This window comes from Dermochelys coriacea, chromosome 2 (assembly GCF_009764565.3).
Source record: "Dermochelys coriacea isolate rDerCor1 chromosome 2, rDerCor1.pri.v4, whole genome shotgun sequence".
Lineage (NCBI taxonomy): Eukaryota > Metazoa > Chordata > Testudines > Dermochelyidae > Dermochelys > Dermochelys coriacea.
Window position 1 is genome coordinate 206,218,955 of NC_050069.1, and position 23,322 is coordinate 206,242,276.

Below are 23,322 nucleotides of genomic sequence, written 5' to 3' on the forward strand. Positions count from 1 at the left end.
CTCGGAGGTCTATAGCATTCCCAGACAATAGCAAATACAAGATGCACGTAGCCAGTGGAGATGCAGCTACTTATATAAGATATGAATTTGGCCCTACAGACTTATCTGTAAAATAGAGATAATACTTATCTACTTTTGGGAGTATTATAAGGATTAATGTTCAGACCACTGTGCTATGGAGAAGTAAAGCACTATGCAAGTTGCTAAGTATTATTAAAGTTGGGTACGTGGGTGTGAGGTGGGTTGTATAAGCATCCTTAAAGTTTATTGAAGCCTAAAATTTTACAGTTGATGGACACGGCCAATTTCTCCCTTGGTACAACAAAAAGCAACTGGAAAGCTTATTCAAATGGATGAATAGTGCATTAAATCACCTGTCAAAATCGCTTGTACAGTAAACCATAATCACAGCAAAATAATATTGACTTCTACATAATGCGTAAGGGAAAAGTGATTGTCTGTAATTGCAAAGATAGTGTTTCTAGGTTTCAGCTTTCAAATCAACATACGAAGTTGTGGAGAGGCGGGCAGTAGTGTTTGAAACTATAATGCTGTACATTGCTTTCTTGACGTAGTAGTTTCCCATTTCAGACAATGGGATGGTATTAAAACCTGCTATAGCATTAACAAGATGAATTTCAATATATTGAATATAGTTATTCAAACTGGAATCAAGCAGGACACAGGAGATACACCATAGTCTTGCAGGAAGTGCAAAGGTATCTTTAATGCACAAGAGAAGGATTACTTGTGGTTTTATGCCTCTTGATAAAGACAGCATCACCTCATGCACCATGCTCAATCTTGACATCACACCAAAGAAACAAACCAAAAACCCATGTTAGTCTGTCCTCTGCTTTTAGACAGTGGTTGCACCCACAATAGTCAGTTTCCAGAAACTTCTCTTGGTCCTTTTTAAAACGATTTGAAATTAACTGCTCTGAGTTTTACCCTTGAAAATTTATCCTGTACCTATAACTATTGCATTTAAAGAAAATTCTACCTTACTAAACAATTTCAGGACTGAGTATGGAGTCTGCCAGTAGCATTTAAGGGGGATATTGGGTGGTTTTTTCAAAAGCGACATTGTTCTAACTCTGCTCCCACTTATGTTAGAGCAGTTGGGGCCAACCCTGAGCTTTTTGAGAAGCTCCAGTCATGGAGAACACCTCTAGAGATATGCAATTACAAGGGGCTGCAAACCTGGGAAAATATTCATATGTCTCAGGTAGGTGTATTTACAGCACCTAATTTAAGTCTCAATTCAGCTTCCATTTACGTAAATCATGGGCAAAATTTTCAACAGTTTCTATAAGGAAGGGTAAAATTAAGCTCTCTCTTTTTTTTCTTGGCCATTGTGTACCAGATCCTGCAAACACTTATGCATGTAAATAACTCTGTGCTCTTGACCAGCCCCATTGAAATCAATGGTATGGTTCACCTGTGTAAACATTTACAAGATTGGGGACAAAACGTGGACTTGGAAAATTGAGTTCTAGGCCTGGAATGGAAAAAGAGTGATGTAAAGAAAAGGCCATGTGTCTGCACAGTAGAATGGACAGTATGCCTATTTCCTGATTTGAACAAATGTGTAGGTTTGTATTTCTTTAACTGTTATTGGCACAAAGGACTGAGTTTTTAACTCAGCGTTGGATGCTCAGAGCATAAGGGCGAAGGGTGAGCTAGAGGCTGCAGTTGTTTACTTAAGCAATAGTGAGCTGTTCCTAGGAAGAAGGGAAAGGATCAAAACTGAAAAAGAGGCGTTCTTGCAGATACAAAACAGGAGACATGGCAAAGAAAGCCATGTGCACAAGAGCAAGATACTTCTGGTATGGATAAACTGTACATATCAAGTGTCAAATATTATGAACTGCCATCCCAAACTATGCAAAGTCTTACCTTTATCTTTACTCATGTAAGGATTCCTATTAACTTCAGGGGGGATTGCTCATCTGAGTAAAGGTACTCAGATAGGATCAGGGCCTAAGGCTGTTATAAGTTTGTATTCCAGTGCACACATATTGCTTTGTTGAGATAAAGTATTTAAATGTGAGTCTTAAATTCAATTCTTTGGATGGAGCTACTGATCATTTTGATTTATTTGAAGTCTACATTCAAAGATCTATTCCTATTTTTAAGATGCTTGGGAAATGTCAGACCGCTGCAAAACTCCACCCTGGTTTACCATAGGTTAGTGGTAGGAGGGGGGAAGGACCCTTAGGTGAATATCGGAGGGAATAAAGGAGGATATGATGGGGGGAGGGTGGTTGTGCATCCTAATGTAGAAATTCTGCACCAAAGATTCTTTCTTAAGAAAGAAGAACAAAAGAAGAAAAACACTGGGAGCTGGCTTCCCAGCTTTGCTGCCAAACACTCTGGAGGACTAGAGGGCATGACATCACAAGAGGCTGAAAGCTGAGCTGCTGCTCTCAAAGGATAGCCAGGGCATGTTGATCCTTCTGTTCGATTCAGGGTTGGGAATATAGCTGCTCAGATTTCAACCTCTTGTGATATTATCCCACTAATTCTCCACAAAAAAACAAGACCTGATATTTATAATGTAAAACAAGTCGAATTTGAACTATACAAATATAATTTAGAAGCAATAAAGTGCACAAGTAGTCCATTCTATCCCTTTGCATTTCACCTTACATTAGATCCTCAGGTACAAACATCTCAGCAGCATTAGATGTTGATTTCTTTAAATTCTTGCAGACCTTGGGGCTTCAGAAGAGCAGATGAATGATGATTTTTCAGGTGAAGTCACTCTCCACATGTGGAGAAGGGAGCCTCCAACTGCCCTATCCAAGCTTCTTTGCAACAAGAGTGAGCAGCAACCTGACAAGCATATAGTAGCAAGGAATGAGTCACCAGCTAGTTAAACCTGTCTTCCCCTTCTGTCTTTAGTTCAGCCAGTGCAGGACTGATCAGGCTTTAAGGTAACATTTTGCAAGGTTCTTAATAAAGATTCTTTTCATTTTTTGAATGTTGATTTTTGACCCTAAAAAGTTCATTTCTTTAATCAGTTCAAATTCTTAATGATACTTAGATTAGGAGTAATTACAAAGCTACCATGCAAAGTTAAATTGAACCTCATCTTCTTGTCTCTTTGCAATTACTTTTTTTTTTTTAAAGTTGTCCTACTTCCTGGATTTCTTTTCTTAAACATACATTTTATAAAAGGTTGGGGCAGGAAGAAGGGGAATATACAAGTATCTTGAATACAATTTCTCCCCAGAGGCATTTATTGCATAGAAATACATTGTCTTTGACCAAGTGCTCTCCAACACTGCCCACTCACCCACTCTAAACTGGAAAGAAAGCCTCCTTTGGAGTGACAAAAATTCCATACAATTATTGCATAATTAATATGATGACATTTTCTAGCGTTGTGTAAAATCTGGATGCACTTATGCTAATTAAACCAGTGGGTTCATTGGTTATGGGGGTTGCTAATAGGCTAAGGAACCTTTTGCCTCTAGAAATGTGGCCCAAATGTATTACCACCACCTAGAAGCTGATGGCCTCTGTGCAATGAAATGATGGTCACTGCTCATTTTCTAATGGATAAATCCAGTTTGTCAAAAGCCACCATCAACACTGACAGCACTTTTCTTTTTGATAGTTTCAGTGGAGAAGCAAAGGGCTTGACTGAGCGGGAAGACAGAATTATTCTTCCCACCCGCCGCTCCAGGGCAGGCTAAAGACAGTTCCACTTCATGTTTGATTGCAACCAGCAGAAACATTGGGAACCTTGAGCTTGTTTGCATAGGGATAAAGGCTAAGACTACCACCATCACTGTCAATAGTCATTTACATGTTCATGGGCATTCTTGCTTTCAGTGTTGGCTGCGATCATACTAAACACAACTCTGTTCAGCATCAGCAGGCTTATTCTCTCCCTAAAAGGTATTTATGTTTTATCACCCACTTTCTTTGGTTGAGTTTCATTAGATTGAAACCATCAGTTACCGGAGAACCATACTACTAATGCATTGTGTACCTTCCTTAGGGAGCTGAATGACAAATCTGAACACCTCTTCTCTACAAGAAAACTACAGATTCACCTCTTGAGCACTTGCTTGTAATTACCTAGAAGTTTGGTGGGATGGAGGAAGAACGAAGAGAGAAATTCTATTCAAATATGCAAGAGGCAAATCCTAACACTGAAATGGGACCGGGGAACCCAAGCACCTTTCACTTACAATAACCCTCTTATAACTCACTGAATGTAAGATAGGGATTTGTTTACTCTTTTGCTTGAGGTGTCTACTAGAGGCAAACAGGACCATGATTGTTAGAGATCTACAGGTACCCCAGGAAGTCCTTGGCCTTGAACTTAGGTAAGAATACTTCGGTCTCACTCCCTTTAAAAAGAGGTCTCAGAGTAGCAGCCCTGTTTGTCTGTATTCGCAAAAAGAAAAGGAGTACTTGTGGTACCTTGATTATCACTACCAAAGGTTTTCTCCTCCCCTCCCCTTGGTGGTAATAGCTCAACTTAAGTGATCACTCTCCTTACAGTGTGTATGATAACACCCTTTGTTTCATGTTCTCTGTGTATATAAATCTTCCCACTGTATTTTCCACTGAATGCATCCGATGAAGTGAGCTGTAGCTCACGAAAGTTTATGCTCAAATAAATTTGTTAGTCTCTAAGGTGCCACAAGTCCTTTTCTTTTTTAAAAAAAGAGGGTTTATCTTAGTGTTTTAGAGCAATGAATAATCCCCTGGGTCAGAAAACTAAGAAAGGATAGCCACCTATTTGGAAAGGGGGGGAGTCTGCCGTCTAGAGGGACATAGGTTGCCCTGGTGCTGACACTACAACATATTCTATTCTAACGTGAATGTAATTGAACATGTTCCTATGCTCCTTCTAGACTTTGGTTTATAAGCGTTATTAATCTACAGCACACTAGTAATGCATGGCAGTGCATTGTCTTCCTCAGCTCCTAGCGTTTTTGCACCTTCAGTTCCGACCAAGAAAATCTGCATTTACACTTCATCTTTATTTCATAATTAAAACTCATCCCCATTTGCTTGAGCTATTTGTGATCAAGAAAGGTATCCCCCGCCCTCCCCCCTAAAATAAGCAGCAGGGCAGCACTTGTCAACTCCAGCCAGCGAGGGTGATACTCCAGTCCAAAGTGCAGCAGCCAGGAACAGAGACACACGGCGCTGGGATTATTTTTGTTCCCAAAATTCGGAATCCAAACGAGAGAAAGGTTCGTCCCTGGCCTGGTTACAGCGGGGTCACCGCCCCCCCCCGGGGACAGATGGCCTCCTCCTAGCGACGAGAGGCACCCAAGGCGTTTCCAAAGCAGCAGGTGTCTCCTCCTCTAGCCCACACGGAGTCAGGGCTCCTTGGGTGGTGGAAGAGTGAGAGCTGGGAGACCGGCTGCAGGGGCCAGTCTCGGTCAGCCGGCGGCCGGAGGGCAGCGCACAGCCTCAGCTATTGCCTCTCCTCGCTGGCGTGGCTGGGCGCGCTGCCCTCGAACAGCTTGGGGCTCTCGGCCAGCAGAGGGGCTCGCACCTTGAGCTTCTCCTTGAAGCGGCCGGAGCGGGAGATCTTCAGGTTCCTGCGGCTGCCGCCGCCGGGCTTCTCGCCCAATTTGGGCTCGCTGCTGCTGAAATTGGGCTGCTGGTTCTCCCGAGAGTCCGGGCCGGGGGGCGCCGGCGGGAGGGCGGGCTCAGGCGGGGGCGGCGGCGCTCCGGCCACCAGCCCCTCTTTGGCTTTTTTCCTGCTTCTGGTCAGCGCTTTCCACAAGGAGCCCGTGGTCGCGGTGCTGTCAGCCATCTTCTCCCAGCGCTCAGCCACCGCCGCCGGGGCAGGAGGCAGCCGCTCCCTGCTCCGGCTCGGCTCACCCGAGCTGCGACCACGTGCGAGGCAGGGAAGTCCCCGGGGCGCTCGCGGCGCGGCTCCTGTGCGGGAGGAAAGGAGAGGGAGTGACCGCTGCCAGGGCAGGAGAGCGGAGAAACTGACCAGGCTGGGCAGGAGGAGAGGGAGAGGGCCGGAGGCCAGGCTGGCAGGCAGCCTGCCCTGCTCCGAGTCGCACAGACAGGGTGTTCTCTCCCCGGGGGCTGGCTCTGAGCCCGAACCTACCCGCTGACTAGATGCCAGCCGCTGCCCCAGGAACTGGGCTGGGCTTGAGAGCCCCTCCAGCCCCAGGTGGCTGTATCCGCTGAGTGGGTGGGGACACTAACTGCGGGAATCAGACGGGGGTGAGCTGTCTCAGTGAAGACAGGGGGTTGTGGTTTCCAGAGATACTCACGATCACAGCACTGGAAATAAGGCTAACGCCACGAAAGAGCTTATGTCCAGCGTGCCCCCTTCCTGCAGTTCTTGATGGATCAAGCAACCATCACTTAGGTCATTAAGGTTTCAGAGTAGCAGCCGTGTTAGTCTGTATTCACAAAAAAGAAAAAGGAGGACTTGTGGCACGTTAGCGGCTAACAACTTTATTTGAGCATAAGGTTTTCGTGAGTTACAGCTCACTTCATCGGATTCCCCACTGTATTTTCCACTGAACGCATCCGATGAAGTGAGCTGTAGCTCATGAAAGCTTATGCTCAAATAAATTTGTTAGTCTGTAAGGTGCCACAAGTACTCCTTTCTTTTTTTAGGTCATTAAGAGCACACCAGGCCTCCAGAGCGGTCCCTATTTTGCAGGGATCTTCGTATGACAGTCGGGATAGACTCGGTCGGCGAGGTAATATCTTGTTATGGACCAATTCGTGCATCTGCCTAGTCTCTTTCATACCGTGGGATCAGCAGGGCTACAACATTGCTGCAAACAACTCTAGACTGAGGACGGACACGTCCCTGCTATTCTGTCATAAACCCCACAAGTTCTCATTGATTCTTAGTATCGCAAACCACCACCATTTCCCTGATTTAAAAAAGATAGGGTTGATACAGATTGACTAACCTAAACACAAAGTAGTGAAGAGCGGAGTAATCTATTCATTTGGAGTCCAAAAAAGCCCCTCCTTTGGAGAACTAACCCTACCCCAAGTTTTTGCACGTGTGCAGATCACTAGGAACTGGGGAGGGGACTTTGCTTTAACTTTTCAACCGGAGAGTCGGACGCTTAGCAGAAGTCAGGAGGGCTTCTTTGTTCTGCGAGAGTGAAGCCAAAGGTCTTGTGATAGTGCCACAATTTTCACAAGTCATAGCTCCTCTCACAACACTTCGGTACTTCCACTAAACCAGAGCGCCAGGCGCAGAACCAGGCCAGGTAAACGCTGAACTGAATTTTAGATGGACTTATTCAGGTTTTATCCGAGCCAAGCTCTCCCCTCCCCTATCCGTGCAATTGATCCTCCGCCAAAGGTTTTTCACCTCTGGATGCACATAGGGGTAACTGCACGCCCACGAATGCCCCGAGGGTCTCCATCCCACAAGATCCTGCCCTGCCCTGCTTTACAGCGCAAGGCCAAAGCCACCGAGCGGGCGAGAGAGCCACAACAGACTCGTAAAGCAGAAAGCGCGCACCCAGGCGAACTCAGCGCCAGCACCGCGACCCGAGGCTTGCCTCTGCAAGTGGCGTGAACAGAGCGGTTCCGAACGGGCAGGCTCCTCGCGCGCCAGCCCGGGGTAGAGCAGCGCAGGCCGGACACCAGCGAGGCGCAGAACAGGAGCCGCTGCCAAGAGGCTGCATCCCGCGCGCCGGGAGAAGCTGCCCCCGCGCGCAGCGGGCGACCCCGGGGGGGGGGGGGTGGCAGGCGCAGTGTGTCGTATTCCTTGGTAAAGGCGCGCGGGCCAGGGCAGCCTGCGGGCCCGGTGTCGCCGGCAACCAGCCAGGTGCAGCGGAGTTCGGCCACCAGCGGCAATTGGCTCCCATGGGGCGAGTCACCTGGGGAGGCAACAAGTCAGAGGGTGCCCGGGCCCCAGCTAGAGGCGGGCGGGGGGAGGACACGCGCCGGGGAAAGTTTTGCAGAGGGGCCGGGCCGAAGCCGGCCGGGGAGGGCGTTGGGCTAAGCGCAGGGCCCCCGCCTCGCGAGCGCCCCGCCGGCAGCCGCCCGCTGCGGGGCCCCAGCGGCGCTCGGCTCGGGGCGCCCGCGGCCGGGGCAGAGCAGGGAAGGAGCCCGGCGGGAAGCAGAGGGAGGCACCTGCGCGCGGGGGCAAAGCCGGGCCGAGCTCTCACCTGGCGGGAATCTGCGAGGGGCGGCGGCGGGGCTCCCTCCGCCCTAGGGCCCGCGCCTGCAAGGGGGAGCCGTGGCGAGTGTCCCTGCGGGGCGGAGAGCGCAGGTAGCCGGCTCCCAGGGGAACTCCCGCGGCCAATGCAACAGGCTGCTGCTGCCAGCGCCGCCGGCAGAGGCCGGGGCAGACCTTCAGGCGCCCGCCCGCCCGCTTTGCAGGTGAGCCTCCCAGCCGCTCCTTAACTGGCCATTCGGGCAACATCCGCCGGAGAAGCCGCCCTGCCCCTCTCCGTCCCTCCGGGGCGGCCGAGACAGGCCGCGCGGCGGATGCGTTTCAATAGACACTTGCTTTGGCCCGCCCGCCTCGCTTTCTCCAGCCTGCCCGGCCGCGTACCTCGCGGCTGGGCAGGAGGCAGGTGGAGGTGAGCCCATTGGCGCTCCCCGGCGGGGAAGCTCATTGGCTGCTGCGGAGCCCGGCCCGGCGGGGTGGAGAGAGCGCCCCTGCCCCACAGAGCGCCCGCCGCGGCCGTGACAGGCGGCGGGGGGGGGGGAATGTGGCCGGCCGAAGGTGACGCAGCAGCCCGGGGCAGGACTGGAGCCGCCAGGCAGTGCAGCTCCGCGGGCGCGCTGGTGTCACGGCTACGGTGACGCCGGTGGGAGGGAAGAATTTTCTCTTTCTCAAGCCCAACGTTTGTTTTCAAAGTAGCATCCGCCCCCCCCTCCCCCCAATGTTTAATGAAAATGCGCTTGATGATTACAATGGGTAGTACAGCGGCTCCATTCAAGTCTCGCTGTGTGTCAGCCTTATATAGGCATATACAAAGGCACGGTCCCTACCCTTAAGAACTCACAGTCTCTTAAATTGTGCTTTGATTGGATCAGTGTGAGTGGACCTTTGAAAGCCCCATTGATGGCAGATGTAGATCCGATTGCAGCGCTGGGATCGAGACACACACAGGTGATGGGTGGGATGAGACATATTAAGCACAAAAAGAAAAGGAGGACTTGTGGCACCTTAGAGACTAACAAATTTATTAGAGCATAAGCTTTCGTGAGCTACAGCTCACTTCATCGGATGCATTACTTAGAGACTAACAAATTTATTAGAGCATAAGCTTTCGTGAGCTACAGCTCACTTCATCGGATGCATCCGATGAAGTGAGCTGTAGCTCACGAAAGCTTATGCTCTAATAAATTTGTTAGTCTCTAAGGTGCCACAAGTCCTCCTTTTCTTTTTGCGAATACAGACTAACACGGCTGCTACTATGAAACCTGTCATTATATTAAGCACAAACACTATTTTTTGGTTAAATTTCTACTACGTCCCAATGCCTCCTTCTACTGATTGGCAGATTTCTTGCAGGCATCACAGCAAAAGTGTATCTTAGAAAAAGGATTTGAAAGAGAAGAGGGTAGTTGCCTTATGGATTAGGTCAGGTGCTCTATGGGTATGTAACAAAACACATGGCTATGTACAACGGACGGTTGTTGTCAGCTAAATTACCTGAATCGCTATAGATCCCAGTCAGCTTTTCACATGTAGTGCATGCATGCACATGACATGCTTCCAGAAAAATTAATATGTGTAGTATTGAAGAAAATCTCTAAATCCATTCACTCTCACTCTTTAAAAAATTACTGCAGTTAACACCCCCAAAATAAGAGAAAACATGCAATCTAGTATTACCAGCAGAGAGGGTGGGAATCAGGATTCTGAGTTGCTGTATAACCTTGGGTAAGAAGTTGACTCCTGCCTCAGTTTACTCAGTAGGGAAAAGGAAATTGTTTGTTTATACCACTGGGTGTAGTGAGGATCAATTAATCAATATTTGTTGTCTGAGATTTATCAATGTCATTGTCACCAAGTAATGAATTAGACCCATATGGATAGGCCACACTAAAACTCATGGGAAGGAGAACATTTGCTAGAAATCATAGCTGGCAGCAGCAGGCTTAGTAAAGAGACATTATCTTACCCAATAGAATGGCAATAACAGGAGGCTTGTGTAGACTGTGATCCATTGGTAAAAAATCAGAAGGATCTCAGCCATGTGGCTTAACTTGGCTTTAGCCAGACTGCTGGTGAAGGAGAGAGACTGTCTTCCTTGTCATCTTTTGGTTCTCCCCACCTCTAACAATCCTGCCCATGTGACATCTCCAGTGGGACTCATTAGGCCCTGATCCTTCCAACACTTACACAGGTGCTTAACTTTATTACTGTGATTAGTCCCAATGATTTAATGTACATGCCTAATTGTTGAAAGGATCAGGGTCTAGGTAGGGTGAGAAAGTACAGTAGGGTGAACTCAAGCAGCATTTTTTAGGATTCAAAATGGTGACGTTGTCTGGAGAAATATGCCATAGAGCATGTGTCCTTTGATTCTTCCCCACTCAGGCTGTCCACCTCCCTCATTGTCCCATGGAATATGGATCATGTGGATGAGCTTGTGATTGCTGCATGGTGGCATGGAATACTACCTTGCAGCCCAATTCTCTTCTGCATAGTCTCCCCATATGATTTTATGCTTGATTAAGGCTAATTTGCTCCCCTCAGTGCCCATCAGGATAAGGCATGTGGGCATTAATAAGTATGTATTAATGGGGGAGAGGAGCAATGGGCAGACTCCAAGTGTGTATATGTAATTCTTTATAAAATGCTCCCTACAAGAGGGAGTCTCCCCTTAAGTAACCTGAGAGAAAACATGGGTGTTGCACTGGATCCTAGCAATCAACTAACCTGTTTTAGTGTTTGTAGGATCATGGCTTTGAGCTCCATCAGACCCATGTCAGGGTCAAGGGCCTTCCAATGAGAATATCCTACTCCCAATCCCCAGGCATTCAGATAGATAACCTGACCATTGTATTATATCAATATAATTGACCAGTAATAACAGGTTCCATACCTTTCTCAGAGAAATTATGATATGCTACTTTTCTTATTATTTTATGATTATTATGGGCCTGAATTGCTAAATTCAGATAAAGAGTCAAAATTCCCCAAAATTCAGTTATTCATACCAGGGGTTTTGATTCAGGTCTGTTTCTAAAATTATATAATGAAAGAGATCTGTCCATTCTTGAGAAAGACACAGGCAGTCTGAAATTTTCTATGAAGTTTTGAGGCACACACCTTTCTCTAATAGGGGGCAGGGAAGGAAATGAACTCTGTGTGCATGTGTATGGTTGCATGCCTGGCCAAAGGAATGCTAAAACTTGTTCTGTATTTGAAAGTCGTCAGTGCAGATCAAAGTCATAAAATACTGACTGTCACAAAGGTGTTACAAAGGTTAGTGTTTACATAGAAACAGCTTCTTTGGAAGTGAAAACTTTACATGCTGCTGTTACTCCCCTCTTTCTAAATGCTGACTCAGGCATTTGCTGATTGCATGGTCAGAGAGCATTTTCTCTTTGCAGTTCGTCAGCATGCTTCTACATACTGTTGTGGAGTTCATATAAGAGAAATAGGAAAGTAGCTGATGCCTTAATTCTTTTACTGTATGTTAGCTAGATGCTATAGTAATGTAACTAGATACGTTACTGGATACAAAAAAGGGTAATTCCTGCCCTTTCTTTGTGGGCATATAGGACCAAAACCCGGTCTTCTGTTGTCTCAGAGCTTCGGGGGACTGCCTCAGCTAACAATCTGCATTCCATGTTCTATGGAACAAAACTCTAAAGGGGCTCCTGTATGCTTCAGCATGGCACTTAGGTATGGCTGGTGGATCAAGAGCTATGGCCGTTCCCTCCATATGGAGTTGGGGGATGCAATAGCTTCTGGGAGTTATTGTAGCTCTTAGGGTGCAGTAGTAGCTGTGGTGAGGCTCTGTGGGCTTGGAGTATTCCTTTTTCCCAACAGTCTCCCTTGTGAACACTCCTAGTTACATGGGCTGTGGGCAATGTTGAGAATTTGGCCCAGAGGAAGCAGAGTGGCTCAGATATTTTGGTGGGGGGGGGCTACAGATGTTATAGCAGATTGGCCGTACCACCTACCATCATCTGATTGGTCCATTGTCTGATGAGTTGCAGTTACTTCCTCCCCAGCCTGACCCATACAATTGTGGTGTGACCCATTATAGCAAACGAGGTGTGTCACTGATCCTAGCAGGACAAGGGATTTTAAAGAAAGATTTGTGGTCATATTTGTCTTTGTAACCCATGTCTCACAGGGTCATTTATCTTTCCAGCTATGCCTCAGATTTCACTCTGGTCTGTAGTCTTCCTCTGCTGACGGGGTAGGTTAGCCACTGAAAACAGGGAGAAACTGAATGTGGAGCCAATGAGCCTGCTCTGCACTCTGTTACACCTGTTTTGCAGCTTTAACAGAGTTAGGAACATAAGGAAGGGACCTTCTGGGTCACTGAGTCTAGTACCCCGCTAATGCAGGCAATCATATAATTCCATTAATAAATGTATCAAGTTCCATCTTAAAACTAGCTCAGTTGTTTACACTGGCAGAGAACTGGGCCCTGTATCTTATGTGAATACTATTTATTGTTAAGTAGCTTCATTTTTAGTTCTTCATACAACCGCCTCCACAGTTTTCCCTCTCTTGGAAGTAGCTGGCTGTGAGCCTCACAAGAGGGGGGTTAAAGAGTCAGATTCAGCACAGATTCAACTACTGGACCCATAGCAGGTACTAACCTACAAACCACCACCAAGAAACAGAAGGAAGAAAAATGGAATGTTTCTCTGCTAATGTAAGTAGGTCCAAGATGCATTAGTATTATTGTAGGGAGTCACGTGACTGATGCCCCGTCTGCTAATACACAGGAAAGACACTTGAGGCTGGTGAGTGGTATAGGCTGCAGGCAGAGTAGCAGCACTCATATACAAGAAGAAGCCACAAGGGCATCTGAATGGCAGAAACTTGAGGGAGCGTAGTGCCTGCAGTACTGGTGAATGTGCAGTGAGCTGACAGAGCGCTTTGAACTAAAGGAGAAGGAGGTTGAATAACAGCTCCCTTCAGGGACATGGACATGAGCAAGGTTCATGCTCAGTAGCGTTGTGGTAAAAAAAAAAAAAAAAAGGGTGGATAAACTAATCTAAGTTAAAGTCCCTATGCCTGCAGTGAGAAGCAGGTGCTCTCCATTTACCTATGTTTACCCTCAGCTACACTACTGTTTCTCACCTCCGGGACACCTGCCAATAAAATGGACTCTTGTTAGAGCAGAAGCTTCATCTGCTTCTAGTGTCCCCTGAGGGACACGGTCCAAAAGTGAAGTGATGCACGCCACAGGGGAATCTTGCAAACTACTCTCACCACTCTTTAGCAGTGCCTGGTGAGGAAGAAGCCATCACAGCATCAGGCTCTGCTGTGTTCTGTGAGGGGAGACCAAGAGACTTGGTAAAATCCAGTCAGACCCAGCTCACTCTACACATTGGCGCATACTCCTGATTTCCAGAAGTTTGTTTGCCTGACCCTGTTCTTTGGCAGACATTCTGTTTCACAGGAGCAGGCTCTGCTTGCTTTTCATTTGCTTCAATTAGAACTCGAACCAGGGACATGGCAGGAGGGGAGCTGGAGTTTCACATTCCATAGGTGATGCTACCTGTCAGCCAGCTGAGGCAGAGACCAACCATAATTCCAGATTAGCATTAGGAGTGTGTAGAAGAATAATTGCTTTCACCTCTCCCTCTGGTTCCACTTCACTCTCTCTTTTAAAGTAACATCCATAGTATCAATTAGAGGTCTTCTCCAGCCAAAGCTGCTTTTAAATGGATATTTCTAAAGACGCTACCTTCTACAGTAGTTGGTCACTCAGGGCATGAGGTATATCAAAGGCACCAATTCACGCTACATAAGGAGAGGTGCAGCAGTCAAAGGTAGGATTGCAGACCTTCGCTCGCCTTTTCTCCAACTCAAAAGTATCAGTAAAACAGAACTCTCTCTTAAACAACAACAATCCCGACTGAAAAGAAATGAAGGAAAATTGTCATATTCAAACTCTTACATGCAAGCAAGTAGAGTAAAAAATTGCTTTGGTGTCATGGAATAGGCATTGTGGTATAGCTGATTGGGATATTTTGATTCTCTGCTTCCTTGACCTTCTAAGAATAGAAATTTGGTGGCAGAGCTTAGTAAAGAAGTTGCAGAAGTATTAACATCCCACTACCAATTCAAAACTGTTGACAGTAAAACAAGTTCTGAGTTTCACCAGCAATGAACTTTTCAGCAATGATGGGCAGACTGACAGAAACTGAGTTTGGTTTGTTTCACAGGTTGCTATATGGTCAAAACAACAGATGCCAGAACTCTTAACACATTTAATGGGATTTTCCTTCCATTTATACTATCATAAATTACAAAGCATTTTTTACTTCACAAAATAAAACCATTTCCAGATCATTTTTATGACAGTATTTAGTACAGAACCTACAACAAATAAACCTGTACAATTTAGGCAAATCTATAGTAGTATCAGCAAATCAGAACTATTTAGCATCTGCTGTGCAATCTGAGTTAATCTACCTAGGCCTTAAAAATTTCTCTAAAGAACAACAAATTTACAGTATTCCCTCCCCCATTCATTATCATAGTTACACACATTTTTCAATTTGAATAGAAAGCTATGCTCCCTGAAATAATTCAGAAAACTGTGTCACTGAGTTACCAAGCATGTGATCCACACAATGACAGAGAGAGATTACACCTTATTGTACTGAAAATTCAGTTTGGTAGTAAAGTATGCCGCCTGTCTATGTTTTTAGAAAAATCTCATGCTGAGAAACCATTTTAACATTAGAAAATTTTTCAGTTAGATTACGGACCATGTAGGTCAATATTTGTGAGGGGAGGAAAATAAAAAAATCGGTAGTAATTAAATTTACCAACTCCCATACTTCTTACACATTCTTGTTTTTAAAAACAAACCATCAGAAAACACATTCAAGAGAAACACTCACATTTTCAGCAGATTTACTGTACATTTATAAATACAGAAACATGACAAATTGCTTTTTACAAAAAAAATTAAGCAAAACAAAAGTGCTAACTTTTTAACAAAGCCAGAAAATATCCAGTGTCCCAGCATCACTTAACTTACACATTACTGTACTCCAAGAAACATCTGGCATGTGAATCTGATACTACCACCAGACTTATGAAAACTTTCAACACCACATTTTGGATGGGAAAAAGAAAATGATAAGACTATACTTGTTAGAAAATATCAAATGACTAAAAATGTACTATACAATCTTATAATGCCTAAAATATAAACAAAAACCTAAAGAAAGTGAGAATACACATTTTTTAAAAACAGAAGTCTCTTTCTTTCAAAACATTTGCAATAAGAGAGGTATGTCAGGATAATACTGCACTAGTGGTAAATGTTTTCATTATATCATAGCAAAAATGCAGGAGAGGATATATGGAAAAAATGCATCACATTGAATTATTGATTGCTAAAATAAAATGCCATTCTAGCAGCTAATAAAAGTAAAATATCTTGATAATATAGGTTCTGTTTCATGACTGACACATATAATTATGTCTTACAGAGTGGGGAAATGTATAGCAGTATACAAGTAACACTGATTAAGTAGTACCTTTTTGCTTCTCTAGCCATATTAAAATATGTTTTGTGTTCCTTAGTAAAAGTTTTTGCAACGTCTCAAAACAAATATACATATGAGGCAAGGCAAAAGATACAAGGTAAAAGGATTTTTTTCTGACTTTTTTTTCTAAAAAAGAGGCATATGTCTATAAGACATAGGCTTTATTAAACATTTTGGCATTCATCTGCAATACTGCAGAAAATGAAGTGCAGCCCAGGAACTTTCTCTTTCCTTTTTTTTAAACTATAAAGAAATGTTGGTTTTCCTTTAAACTAATAATTTCAAAGCAGGTGGCTATGAAGTTACTTCTTCATTGTTTAGAACAAAACATCTTCATTTTCTATTAAAATTTGCACAATTAGCTTCTGGTACCGCATGTCATTCAGGGTAGCAAGAGTACTGTCCTCTGGAGGTCTCATTAAAGTAGGTCCAAACACTATTCCCAAGTTTTCAGAATTCATAAAATTCTCCTTTTCATTCAAGGTAACCCTAAAGTAGGAAAAAATAAAATTAGTAAGTAGCAATTTCTTTACTAGAAAAAATGATATATAGTAGCATTATTATATAGTATTATATATTATATAGTAGCATGTTATGGGACTGTTTTGCTTCAAGCATTGTTTGATAATGATATTGTTGCAACATACAATCTTAGTTACACTTTAGTGACTGTAATCTCATTGTAGTTACACAGCAATTACAGTGCAATTTCACTGTGGTTTTGCTTATGGAAAACTTTTAAATGCAACTTATTCATATAAATGGAAGATTCACCAAAAAAACTGATAACTCCAGTATTAATACAATGTAGTTGCCATATGTGGATTCTTAAAATATATATTATGAATGACATTGATGTGATTCAGTCATGTGATTACACTTCCAGTTAGAAGGAATTAGTAGTAATTATTTTATCAAAAAGAATAATCACAGGATAATTGCAATGTAAACAATGGTTATTTACCCTCCAGTAATTGTGGTCCTTTGAGATGATGTAATCAGTGTGGATCCCATCATCAGTGCACATGTGCCCAGGCACGTGAGACTGGAATTTCTTTGAATAGCAGTGTCTATCAGGGCCATACATGAGCCCTGTGTCTCCTCGTACTCATTCCTCAAGGGCATAAAGGGTGTGGCAGCTGCAATCCTCACCTCAATTCTCTCGCAATTCAAAACCTGTTAGCCTAGGACTTCAAAAGTGGTGATGGAGGTGTGTCGTGGGATCGACACAGACTACAACATCTAGAAAAAAACAGTTACGGGAGGGTAAGTAACCGTTCTTTCTTCAAGTATGTGTCTGTGGATCCCACAGTAGGTGACTTGCAAGCAGTGTCTTCTCAGAACGGCTGAAGTGAGGAGTTCCAGCCATACCAGTCACACAGTTATTGTAGCACTGCCCTCCTGAACATGGTGTCTGCCCTGACTGCCATGTCAAAGGTATAATGCTTACCAGCCTGTGCCCTGGTAGAGTGCACCTTGATGTTCAGAAGGAGAGACTTTCCAGGCAGCTGATAGCAGGTGGAAATGAACTGTGTGATCCACTTGGAGATCCTCTGTAACAGATGACTTGGCCTTAGATGGGCTGGAAATGGCCACAAACAGGCAGAGAGGCAGTCCAAAAGGCTTGATTCTACCAAGGTAACATAGCAAAACCCTGGGTACATTCAAGGCATGCAGTTTCTTCTGTCCCTGCAGTGACATGCCAACATTGCTGCTAGATGGACCTTGAGAGAACCAAATGCTAGTCTAGCCTATATTAGGAGCTGCATATAATTGAGGATTTTCAGTATTGGTGCCTCTACTGGGTCTGTATTGTTCCAGACCATCTTTTCTGTTTGGAGGAGTAAGTCTTCCTGGTGCCGAATTTCTGCTTTGGATGAGAATTTTCTGAACCCGTAAGGGGCAATCTCTGGCTTTTGAGTCTTTTAGCAAGTGCACTTGCAGCTTTGAAAAGAACACAGCCAAGGTAACAGACTTGTTCAGGTGAACATCAAGACCATCTTAGAAAGGAACTTGGGTTGTGGTCTCAATGTCCCCATGGACAGATCTGTAAGGCAGTCTGGCCATGAAGACTTGGAGCTCACTGACTTTCCATGCAGAAGTGAAGGTTACCAAAAATACCATCTTGATAGTAAGATGATGCAGTGAGACTCCAACAATGGTTCATAGGGCGACTCCATGAATTATAGCAGAATAATGTTGAAATCCCACAAGGGTCAGGTTTCTAACTGTAGGGTAAATACGAAGGATGCCCTTAAGGAATTTTGATACCACCGGATGAGAGAAGATAGAGTGCAACTATACTGGCATGTGACATGCCAACATTGCTGCTAGATGGACCTTGAGAGAACCAAATGCTAGTCTAGCCTGTTTTAGGAGCTGCATATAATTGAGGATTTTCAGTATTGGTGCCTCTACTGGGTCTGTACTGTTCCAGACCATCTTTTCTGTTTGGAGGAGTAAGTCTTCCTGATGCCGAATTTCTGCTTTGGATGAGAATTTTCTGAACCCGTAAGGGGCAATCTCTGGCTTTTGAGTCTTTTAGTAAGTGCACTTGCTATATATTTATGGGTCCTGTACCTCTCTTGGAATACCCAATGCTTGGAACCATGATTCTCTCTGCATTGTCAATGCAATGGCCAAAGACCTTGCAGAGGTGTTGGAAGCATCCATCATAGGTGCTAAGTGACCTTCCTTAATTATATCTCTTAGCTCCTCCCTGCTCTTGTGTGGGACCTTTTCAAGGAAGAGTGACACCCTGCCCAATGTTAGGAAGTCATACTGGGTCAGAAATCCCTGGCAGTTGGCTACACGCAGCTGTAAAGAAGCAAAGGAGTATGACTTTCTCCCAAATAGGATGAGCCATTTGGGTATCCTTGGGGGTACTCCTGCTCAACTTAGATTTCTCTTATACCTCCAACACAACTAAAGAGCCCAGGCTGGGTGAGTATAGAAGTACTCAAATCCCATTGGAGGTATTTGGTTTCTCTTCTTGACATGCTTCACAATGGATGCTATCATAGACAGCATCTGCCATAAGCCCTTAAGTGGGTCAAGCAGTCCTCTGTTTATGGGGAAGACAATCCTGGCTGGACCAGAAGCTGGCAGGATGTCAAATTGCTTGTGGGATTTCTCTGATGATCACTACCATCTCTATCGCCAGAGTTTCAACAGTCTTCTCATGGAGATTTTGGAATATTTATAGTCATGAAATGCTGGTAGCAGTGCTGAGGATACTGCTTTGTCAGGAGATGAAGATGAGGGCCTTTGGTGGTGATATAGGGCACTGGTGTTGCTCTGTCCCTGGATCTGGTTCCTCCTGGTACTCCAGTGTAGGGGTCTGGCCAGAGATGCTGATAGGGAGAGTGATAGAGAGGTTTGTCCATTAGCAGGATCTTAGAGCTCATCTCCTCAGAGTCAGAGGAGACCTTCATGGATTGTTCCAGAAGATGGAGCTTCAGCCTTGTGTCTCTCATGTCCTAGCAGAGAATGACATGCACCCTGACATCTGCTGAGAATGTGTGATTTCCTAGACAGCTGAGGCACCTTCCAAGGCCATCTTTTAAGAGAATTAGACCATCATAGGATGGACAGTATGTGAAGCCCACAGGTTTTGAGTCCACCATGTTAAGGACCCCTCTACAGAGGGATTTGTACAGGAGGTTTAGCTGTCAGTCAGTACCAAGTCCAGTTGGGTCGAAGTGATCACAGCAGTAAAAAATCAAGGTAATCAGAAGAGTTCTAAAGAGGATTTTCAGATAGCTTAGGCAAAAATAAGAATTAGTGGGTCGGATACTTGCCAGGTTCCATCTCACTCCCATTGGTGGAAAGAGGAAAAATGAGGGAGATTCACCCTTAATGCACTTTTATGGAAGCCCAAGGAGACCCTGTGTGGCCCTGATGGACACCGCTATTCCGAGAAATTCCAGTCTTGCATGGATCCCCTACAATGGAGTTCACCCTGACACATATTCAAAGAACAGTCATTAACTACATCTGTAACTACAGTTGTAATACAAAGTGTAACCTAATTATTTATTGTGTCTCACATAGTAAAATTATTGTATTTTGTTCTTTTGTGACTGTGTGTGGTCATATTACAAAACTAAATTAACATTTCTAACATATAGTGAGATTTGCTGATGGAAGGCATTATGCTCTGTAAGTGCAAAGTTACTCTTCTTCCTTGTTTATTCTCATCTTATTTGTACCAGTGTAATTTTAACCTTTGGGTTGTGATGGAGGCTTATAATTTCTTTCTCAAAGCAGAAAGATGTAAGCTGTTCAAGGGTTATTCTGCATGCAAACTAACTTACTTTTTGAGATGAATCATTAGATATCTAAGTGTCTCATAGTGCGCAGCAGGAAGTAGCATCAGTACTTCATGGACAGTTTCTAATCGTTCATCAGGATTAGAGATTTCTGTAAAACACAACAGAATTAATGTCAGTAGTTTTACAAATATAAATAGCAATAATGCAAGAAGCTGCAATAATGTTACGGAATCATTTACAAGGACAAATGGCATAGTCCAGTTCTTGAATCTGCAGCTGAAGATAAATATTACATTTATATATGGAGTGTTTTTGCAAGGATGCCAAGGTAGCTAATAAAATGGTTTTAACCTGTGAAGTAATCAACAACTGAGACTTTGTGTAATTACTTTTATGCCTGCATGTCTGCCTACAGCACCTGAGCCTTCTCTTACAGTATTTTTAATATTCTGACTTGCATCTACCATTCATCTCGCCTCTGATTTTATGTGATATCTGGACTATCTGTCAAAGAAAGATGGGTGTCATGGAACAAGATAACACAACCGATTTGGGTTCAGCTGAAAGCCACGTCAGACTTTATTTCAAGAACACAGCACTACACCTAGCAGGTGAGGAGTCAGGCAGCTGTTGCACTGCGCAGATGCTGATGGGCACTCACTGAGTTCTTATATAGGCAGCCTGGGTGGCCTCTGGTATGCAATGACCAATAAGGGGTAAGTTATACTAATTCACATCCAAGCTCTACACAGGCTGCATGAGTTCCTTACAATGGGAATTTAAGTTAAATATATCCTTTGAGGCAGCAGTCAAATATATTGGATGGTACTAAAAATTTGCTAATGAAACTAAAAATCAAACAACATCACAAAATCATGTATTGTATTGTAGATAATGGTGACGTGGGAATTGTGATGGTAATTTAAAATATTTGGCAATGTCCAACTACTAGTCAGGAATTATATAAGAAGAATATGGCATTATATATTCCAAGCCAAGTCAAAGTTATATTTGCTACATAATTTTTCATCAAAACTTAGGAACGCAAACAGATTGAACCTTAGAAGGCTACAAATCTTTGTCCGGCTTTTTAAAAGGTTGGTAAGTTGATGCTGGTAAATTGATTTTAACATGTTATTTATAAGATTAGTGACAAGCTTTAAGAATTTCATGTGATGCGGCAAGAAAGAGAGAGGAGCATAAGTGAGAGGCCTGTGATATTATTAAGAGTGTGTGGCGAGGAGGAAGGGAAAGGGGAATAGTTTAGAACATTATACTTTTTGCTTATCCATGCTTTAAAAAGGCATCCTTTAAAAAGTGTAAGTTAAATCCTATTGAGGAAAATAGAAAAGAGCATAAATTCTGGCAAGTGATGTGTAAAAATATAATTAGAAAGGTCAAAAAGAATGTAAATAATAGCCAAAGACTCAAAAAGTAAAAGCAAAAAAAGGACATCAGAAGCAGGAAGCCTGCTAAACAACCAGTGGGGCCACTGGATGATTGAGATGCTAAAAGAGCACTCAAGGACGTTAAGGCCATTGTGAAGAAACTAAATGAATTCTTTGCATCGGTCTTCATGGATGAGGATGCGAGGGAGATTCTCAGATCTGATCCATTCTTTTTAGGTGACATATTTGAGGCACTGTCCCAGATTGAGGTGTCATTAGAGGAGGTTTTGGAACAAATAGATAAGCTAAACAGTAATAAGACACCAGGACCGGATGGTATTCACCCAGGCATGCTTACTTTCTAATGTGCCAGAGGGTGCTGCCCCCCGAGCCCTGCCCCAGGCCCCACCCTCACTCTGTCCTTTCCCCCAAGACCCCACCCTTACCCTGCCTTTTCCCGCCCTATTCCACCCCCTCCCCTGAGCGGGCTGCACCCTCACTCCTCTTCCCTCCCCCCCAGCGCCTCCTGCACACTGTGGAGCTGATCCATGGCAAGTGGGAAGGGCTGGGAGGGTGGGAGAGGTGCTGATATGGGAGCTGCTGGTGGGTGTTGAGCATCCATCATTTTTTCCCCAGGGGTGCTCCAGCCCTGGAACCCACAGTGCCTAAGGAACTCAAATGTGAAATTGCAGATCTACTAACAGTAGATGATGTAACCTATCATTTAAATCAGCTTTTGTACCAGATGACTGGAGGATAGCTACTGTGGCACCAACTTTTAAAAAAGGCTCCATAAGTGATCCTGGCAATCACAGGCTGGTAAGCCTCACTTCAGTACTGGGAAAACTGGTTGAAACTATAGTAAAGAACCGAATTATCAGACACATAGATGAACATGATTTGTTGGGGGAGATTCAACATGGTTTTTGTAAAGGGAAATCATGCCTCACCAATCTATTAGAATTCTTTGAGGGGGTCAACAAGCATGTGGACAAGGATGATCCAGTGGGTATAGTGTACTTAGATTTTCAGAAAGACTTTGACAAGTTCCCTCAACAAAGGCTCTTAAGCAAAGTAAGCTGTCATGGGATAAGAGGGAAGGCCCTTTCATGGATTAGTAACTGATTAAAAGATAGGAAACAAAGTGTAGGAATAAATGGTTAGTTTTCAGAATGGAAAGAAGTAAATAGAGAAGTCCCCCAGGGATCTGTACTGGGACCAGTACTGTTCAACATATTCACAAATGATCTGGAAAAAGGGGTAAACATGAGGTGGCAAAATTTGCAGATGACCCAAAACTACTCAAGATAGTTAAGTCCAAAGCAGACTGCGAAGAGTTACAAAGGGATCTCACTAAACTGCGTGACTGGGCAACAAAATGGCAGATGAATTTCAATGTTGATAAATGCGAAGTAATACACACTGGAAAACATAATCCCAATGTTACATACAAACTGATGAGGTCTAAATTAGCTGTTACTACTCAAGAAAGATCTTGGAGTCATTATGGATAATTCTCTGAAAATAGCCACCCAATGTGCAGCGGCAGTCAAAAAAGCTAACAGAATGTTGGGAATCATCAGGAAAGGAATAGATAGGACAGAAAGTGTCATATTGTCTCTATATAAATCCAAGGTATGCCCACATCTTGAATGCTGAGTTCAAATGTGGTCCCTGCTTCTCAAAAAAGATATATTGGAATTGGAAAAGATTCAGAAAAGGGCAACAAAAATGATTATGGGTATGGAACAGCTGCCATATGAGGAGAGATTAATAAGACTGGGATTTTCCATCTTGGAAAAGAGATGACTTACGGGGGTTATGATAGAGATCTTTAAAATCATAACTCATTTGGAGAAAGTAAATAGGGAAGTATTATTTATTCCTTCTCATAACACAAGAACTAGAGGTCACCAAATGAAATTAATAGGCAGCACATTTAAAACAAACAAAAGGAAGTATTT

The 23,322-nt window shown here is 44.0% G+C and overlaps 2 protein-coding genes across 4 annotated transcripts in view; both read right to left on the bottom strand.

Moving 5' to 3' along the window:
• Positions 1–4,987: 4,987 nt before the first annotated feature.
• PRR15 (proline rich 15) lies at positions 4,988–8,770 on the bottom strand. Of its 2 annotated transcripts, XM_038389820.2 has the most exons (3): positions 8,145–8,770; positions 6,270–6,401; positions 4,988–5,919 (listed from the first exon to the last, which is right to left on the bottom strand). In XM_038389820.2, the coding sequence occupies exon 3, from the start codon at positions 5,792–5,794 to the stop codon at positions 5,450–5,452; it is 345 nt and encodes a 114-aa protein (XP_038245748.1). In that variant the 5' UTR covers positions 5,795–5,919; positions 6,270–6,401; positions 8,145–8,770; the 3' UTR covers positions 4,988–5,449. The 2 variants fall into 2 exon arrangements, with proteins under 2 accessions (XP_038245748.1, XP_043365055.1); XM_043509120.1 differs by lacking the exon at positions 6,270–6,401 and having other exon boundaries at positions 8,145–8,769.
• A 5,619-nt stretch (positions 8,771–14,389) lies between these two features.
• The window catches only part of CHN2 (chimerin 2), a 194,809-nt gene continuing 185,876 nt past the window's right edge, over positions 14,390–23,322 (bottom strand). For both annotated transcript variants that reach the window (XM_038389815.2, XM_038389816.2), the window contains 2 exons: positions 20,013–20,118; positions 14,390–16,185 (listed from right to left, as the gene is read on the bottom strand). In XM_038389815.2, coding sequence (XP_038245743.1) covers positions 16,014–16,185; positions 20,013–20,118 — 278 coding nt within the window. In that variant the 3' untranslated portion in view covers positions 14,390–16,013. The remainder of the gene's footprint in view (positions 16,186–20,012; positions 20,119–23,322) is intronic.